Here is a 6555-nt window from a genome sequence, read left to right as displayed (position 1 = left end):
CGCCGTTCTCCGGTACTATGGAGAGAGCAACAGATTTGTTGGAAATCATACATACAGATGTATGTGGTCCAATGAATGTTGAACCTCGTGGCGGATATCGTTATTTTCTCACCTTCACAGATGATTTAAGCATATATGGGTATATCTACTTAATGAAACATAAGTCTGAAACATTCGAAAAGTTCAAAGAATTTCAGAGTGAAGTTGAAAATCATCGTAACAAGAAAATAAAGTTTATACGATCTGATCGTGGAGGAGAATATTTGAGTTATGAGTTTGGTTTACATTTGAAACAATGTGGAATAGTTTCGCAACTCACACCACCCGGAACACCACATCGTAATGGTGTTTACGGACGTCGTAATCGTACTTTACTTGATATGGTGCGATCTATGATGTCTCTTACAGATTTACCGCTATCGTTTTGGGGTTATGCTTTAGAGACGGCCGCATTCACGTTAAATAGGTCACCATCAAAATCCGTTGAGACGACGCCTTATGAACTATGGTTTGGCAAGAATCTTCTCACCCGTGGCGATGCTTAAGTCTGTCCGAATCATGTTAACAATTGCTGCATTTTATGATTATGAAATTTGGTAGATGGATGTCAAAATTGCATTCCTGAATGGATTTCTGGAAGAAGAGTTGTATATGATGCAGCCGGAAGGTTTTGTCGATCCAAAGGGAGCTAACAAAGTGTGCAAGCTCCAGCGATCCATTTATGGACTGGTGCAAGCATCTCGGAGTTGGAATAAACGCTTTGGTAGTGTGATCAAAGCATTTGGTTTTATACAGACTTTTGGAGAAGCCTGTATTTACAAGAAAGTGAGTGGGAGCTCTGTAGCATTTCTGATATTATATGTGGATGACATATTGCTAATCGGAAATGATATAGAATTTCTGGATAGCATAAAGGGATACTTGAATAAGAGTTTCTCAATGAAAGACCTCGGTGAAGCTGCTTACATATTGGGCATTAAGATCTATAGAGATAGATCAAGATGCTTAATTGGACTTTCACAAAGCACATACCTTGACAATGTTTTGAAGAAGTTCAAAATGGATCAAGCAAAGAAAGGATTCTTGCCTGTGTTACAAGGTGTGAAGTTGAGTAACACTCAATGCCCGACCACTGCAGAAGATAGAGAGAAAATGAAAGATGTTCCCTATGCTTCAGCCATAGGCTCTATCATGTATGCAATGCTGTGTACCAGACCTGATGTGTGCCTTTCTATAAGTAATCCAGGAGTGGATCACTGGACAGCGGTCAAGAACATCCTGAAATACCTGAAAAGGACTAAGGATATGTTTCTCATATATGGAGGTGACAAAGAGCTCATCGTAAATGGTTATGTTGATGCAAGCTTTAACACTGATCCGGACGATTCTAAATTGCAAATCGGATACGTATTTACATTAAACGGTGGAGCTGTTAGTTGGTGCAGTTCTAAACAAAGCGTCGTAGCGGGATCTACATGTGAAGCGGAGTACATAGCTGCTTCGGAAGCAGCAAACGAAGGAGTCTGGATGAAGGAGTTCATATCCGATCTAGGTTCATACCTAGTGCATCGGGTCCAATGAAAATCTTTTATGACAATACTGGTGCAATTGCCTTGGCAAAGGAATCCAGATTTCACAAGAGAACCAATCACGTCAAGAGACGCTTCAATTCCATCCGGGATCTAGTCCAGGTGGGAGACATAGAGATTTGCAAGATGCATACGGATCTGAATGTAGCAGACCCATTGACTAAGCCTCTTCCATGAGCAAAACATGATAAACACCAAGGCTCCATGGGTGTTAGAATCATTACTGTGTAATCTAGATTATTGACTCTAGTGCAAGTGGGAGACTGAAGGAAATATGCCCTAGAGGCAATAATAAAGTTATTATTTATTTCCTTATATCATGATAAATGTTTATTATTCATGCTAATTGTATTAACCGGAAACGTAATACTTGTGTGAATACATAGACAAACAAAGTGTCACTAGTATGCCTCTACTTGACTAGCTCGTTAATCGAAGATGGTTATGTTTCCTAACCATAGACATGAGTCGTCATTTGATTAACGGGATCACATCATTAGGAGAATGATGTGATTGACATGACCCATTCCATTAGCTTAGCACCCGATCGTTTAGTATGTTGCTATTGCTTTCTTCATTACTTATACACGTTCCTGTGACCAAGGTTGTCAGAATCGCGATTCTATTATACGATTCTACGACTTTACGATCCAAACTAACCCCTATGATTCTACGATTTCAGTTCATAGAATCTACGTTTCTGCGATCCTGATAGTGAAGATTCTACGATTTGCGATCTTACCATTGGAGCTCCGATCCGATTCAAAATCGCGATTCTGACAACCTTGCCTGTGACTATGAGATTATGCAACTCCCGTTTACCGGAGGAACACCTTGTGTGCTACCAAACGTCACAACATAACTGGGTGATTATAAAGGTGCTCTACAGGTGTCTCCAAAGGTACATGTTGGGTTGGCGTATTTCGAGATTAGGATTTGTCACTCCGATTGTCGGAGAGGTATCTCTGGGCCCTCGCAGTAATGCACATCACTTAAGCCTTGCAAGCAATGCAACTAATAAGTTAGTTGCAAGATGATGTATTACAGAAAGAGTAAAGAGACTTGCCGGTAACGAGATTGAACTAGGTATTGAGATACCGACGATCGAATCTCAGGCAAGTAACATACCGATGACAAAGGGAACAAACGTATGTTGTTATGCGGTCCGACTGATAAAGATCTTCGTAGAATATGTAGTAGCCAATATGAGCATCCAGGTTCCGCTATTGGTTATTGACCGGAGACGTGTCACGGTCATGTCTACATTGTTCTCGAACCCGTAGGGTCCGCACGCTTAACGTTGCGATGACAGTTTCATTATGAGTTTATATATTTTGATGTACAGAAGGTTGTTTGGAGTCCCGGATGTGATCACGGACTTGACGAGGAGTCTCGAAATGGTCAAGACATAAAGATCGACATATTGGACGACTATATTTGGACACCGGAAAGGTTCCGGGTGAGATTGGGACAATACCGGATCACCGGGAGGTTATCGGAACCCGCCGGGAGGTATATGGGCCTTATTGGGCATTAGTGGAAAGGAGGGGAAAGGAGCAAGGGAGAGGGCGCCCCCCCCCCAAGCCTAATCCGAATTGGGAGGGGGGCCGGCCCCCCCTTTCCTTCCTCCCTCCTTCCACTTCCTTCCCTCTCCCACTCCTAATAGGAAAAAGGGAAGTCCTACTCCTGGTGGGAGTTGGACTCCCCCCTAGGGCGCGCCACCCTCCTTGGCCGGGCCCCTCCTCCACTCCTTTATATACGGGGGCAGGGGGCACCCCATGGACACAACAGTTGATCATTGATCTATTAGCCGTGTGCGGTGCCCCCCTCCACCATAGTCCTTGATAATATTGTAGCGGTGCTTAGGCGATGCCATGCGACGGTAAAACATCAAGATCGTCACCACGCCGTCGTGCTGACGGAACTCATCCCCGACACTTTGCTGGATCGGAGTCTGGGGATCGTCATCAAGCTGAACGTGTGCTAGAACTCGGAGGTGTCGTAGTTTCGGTGCTTGATCGGTCGGGCCGTGAAGACGTACGACTACATCAACCGCGTTGTGCTAACGCTTCCTCTTCCGGTCTACGAGGGTATGTAGACAACACTCTCCCCTCTCGTTACTATGCATCACCATGATCTTGCGTGTGCGTAGGAAATTTTTTGAAATTACTACGTTCCCCAACAGACGATACCTCCAGCACAAAGCTCACATCCTTGACTTTTGATGGGATGCCTATTAGTAGCTTTCACAAGCATCCTATTTGCTAATAAGGAATAAATGACTCTCTATATTTTTAATTTTGACACCCATAGATCTTTTGTGAGTGAATCAGGTCTATCCAATGCACCCACTTATCATTAAACCCTCTAATCTTAAGCAAGTTGTGGAGGAAGTCCAGGTCTACTCTGTCAAGTGCTTTCTCATTGTCAAGTTTCAAAACTACCCCTTTGTTGTTAGACCTAGCTATGGAGTAGATAACTTCATAGGTTGTTACCACACTCTCCAGGAGGCCTTTAATAAATTCAGATTGGTTCTTGGAGACCAACCTATCCATGGTCAGGGATAATGATGCTATCTTTAACATAGAGTAAATGTTGATATGAAGAAGAGATAATCTAGGCTTGCCTTCTCTGAATTAAGAGTTGATCTTTAGCACAATTTCTCTCACCATATATTTAGTCATATATAATTAATTATAGGAGATAAGACAAGTAATTAAGAACCCCGCAAAAAGAAGACTAGTAAGACATAACTCATTTTACATGTATTTTTATTGTCATCACTAAGTATCAAGATTGGATTAAGACAAAGGCGTATCAACCACCACCTCACATGTCACCACCAAAAACCGCCAGCTCACCATGTAAAACCAATTCCATAGTAAATCATTCATAGGTGTAGCATCTCTCTTAGGCACGCAAGTCTAGCAGTTGCGGTTGCACGTGGACATGATGGGCGGCATGGCAAACGGGCCGTCAAGCATCCCGTGGGCCATGATCTTGTATGCTGCCTCCGTCAAGTGTACACCATCCCATGACACGTACCTCGACGGGTCCGGGCACCGCACCACCTCCCTCCCAGGAACGAAGACCGGGTAGCACGCATCCAGCACCGTCTCCGCAGTGAACCCATTCTCCACCGGCTTGGTGACGAGGCTGAGAATCTCCTCATAGTAGTCGACGTAAGTGATGGAAACGCCCGGATGGTTGCGGCGGAGCTCGTTGAGCTGGGATTTCAACATGTGGTTGTGGACGAGGGTGAGGTCATTGAGCCACCGGAGGCAGCCTGTGGCGGGGTCGCGACCGTCGCCGGGGAAGAGGCCGAGGAACAGCGGGGTGCACCCCATGGGGAAGATGCCTGGCACGTACATGGTCTTGGCACCCAGCTCGATTAGAGCCTCGATGGACAGAGCGATGGACCTGATGATCCGGGGTACGAGGGGCCTGACCCATTCAAGCGTCTTGTTCTGGAACAAGGGTTGGATGTAGTCGTTGGCGCCAATCTCCCCCACCAGGAACAGCGAGCTCGCCATTGCCGCCTTCCTCTCTGCATGGCCGTAATATGCATGGTCAGTGCGTTGCGCAGCCATCGCGCCATGCATGCATTAATTTTTGTCCTACACATCACCTTGGTCCGTGGAGCCGAGCACGGCGAGAACTTTCTTGAACAACCCGATCTGGACGCCAAGGGAGTAGGGGGGCATCAGGTCAACACGGAGGTGCTTCTTCCTGAAGAAATCCTGGCTCAACGCCGTGGCCGAGGCCACAGCGAAATTCACGCCGTACCGGAACTCCTCTGCCGGCGACTTCCCGGCCGCCGCCTGCAGATACGCTGGCCAGTACGGGAAACCCAGCCTCTCCACTGCAGGTACGCCGTATCATGCATCATGCATATATTCATAGTAAGTACTAAGACGGGCAGTGATTAAGCACGCCTGGTGTACACATCATCGTCGTCGTCGCCAAAACACACTTACCGATGAAGTCCACGATGAGGCGGCCGTCGGACCAGCGGCCGGTGGGCCGGCCGAAGAAGGTCTGGCCGTATGGCAACTCCACGACTGGACCCGGTGCCGCGGAGAAGTGCACGATGTAGTTGCCTGTGTCGATCAGAGAGTCACCGAAGCTGAATAGATGCTTGTAGCAGCTACTTTGGTTCGCCGGCGCAGGCGCAGGCGACGCCGCGATGGCCACGGACAGGACAAGAAGAACGGCCGCCACGGCGAGTTTCTGAGGCAGAGACGACGCCCATGAAATCATAGTGGATGGATGGAAAGTAACTGTTTCGACCTATCTAAGTTCGCCCGGGCTTGTAGCTAGCTTTTATGATGACGAGGCATTTCCGCAAAAAAAAGCTTTTATGACGAGGCAGATCTTGGCTGACTGGATATATATCTCGCGCCTCTAACATATTCAAATCGGGCAGGCCGGATAAGCTTAGGCGACGTGTGTACGTGCGTCGTCGATGACGCAAAATGGAACTCGTCGCAATGGTCCAACGAGATTTTAATCCGAGGAATTTGATCGATCGATGATGGCGCGATTGACTTATGCCTAGGGGAGGGGAGAGTATACCGGGTTTTACGTGTCAAACAAACCAAACAGCACGTCACGGATGTATTGTAGATAAGTCAGCCAAAACATTCTTTATAGCTTCATATATAATGGAAAGGGTCTGTCTAGGACACGTCTAGATGTGACATAATTATGTACTTAGTTTTTTTATCTTAGTTTGTCTTAGTTGATGTCATAATTATGTCACATCTAAGTTGATGTCCACTCTGCTTGTGGTCTATTTTTTTGTCTTAGTTTTTTTTTGTTTCTTGTTGCTGCATTATATACTTGTGGGAGCTTAGATGTGACATCCTTAAAAAATATCTAGATGTGAATTAGACAAACTGTAATGTAGAAACGTTTTCACCAAGCGTGCCGGACGCGCGGGCCACACGATCCTACTGGATCGATT

General features: G+C 46.1%; 1 protein-coding gene across 1 annotated transcript; it reads right to left on the bottom strand.

Moving 5' to 3' along the window:
- Window positions 1-4339: 4339 nt before the first annotated feature.
- Window positions 4340-5929, bottom strand: LOC125547781 (sinapine esterase). The gene is made up of 3 exons (XM_048711556.2): window positions 5567-5929; window positions 5218-5451; window positions 4340-5136 (listed from the first exon to the last, which is right to left on the bottom strand). The coding sequence occupies exons 1-3, from the start codon at window positions 5847-5849 to the stop codon at window positions 4514-4516; spliced, it is 1140 nt and encodes a 379-aa protein (XP_048567513.2). The 5' UTR covers window positions 5850-5929; the 3' UTR covers window positions 4340-4513.
- Window positions 5930-6555: the final 626 nt, after the last annotated feature.

This window comes from Triticum urartu, chromosome 3A (assembly GCF_056163025.1).
Source record: "Triticum urartu cultivar PI428250 chromosome 3A, HENAU_Tu73, whole genome shotgun sequence".
NCBI classification, from domain to species: Eukaryota; Viridiplantae; Streptophyta; class Magnoliopsida; order Poales; family Poaceae; genus Triticum; species Triticum urartu.
Note: the sequence above shows the minus strand (reverse complement) of the source record. Positions and strands in the feature narration are given on the sequence as shown.

Bases quoted from the DNA above. Each gene is read 5' to 3' on its own strand.
- LOC125547781 (XM_048711556.2), bottom strand. From the start codon at position 5,849: ATGATTTCATGGGCGTCGTCTCTGCCTCAGAAACTCGCCGTGGCGGCC. The intron at 5,452-5,566 runs GTAAGTGTGTTT...GCGTACCTGCAG, and splicing joins CCTCATCGTGGACTTCATCG to TGGAGAGGCTGGGTTTCCCG. The intron at 5,137-5,217 runs GTGATGTGTAGG...ACGGCCATGCAG, and splicing joins GCTCGGCTCCACGGACCAAG to AGAGGAAGGCGGCAATGGCG.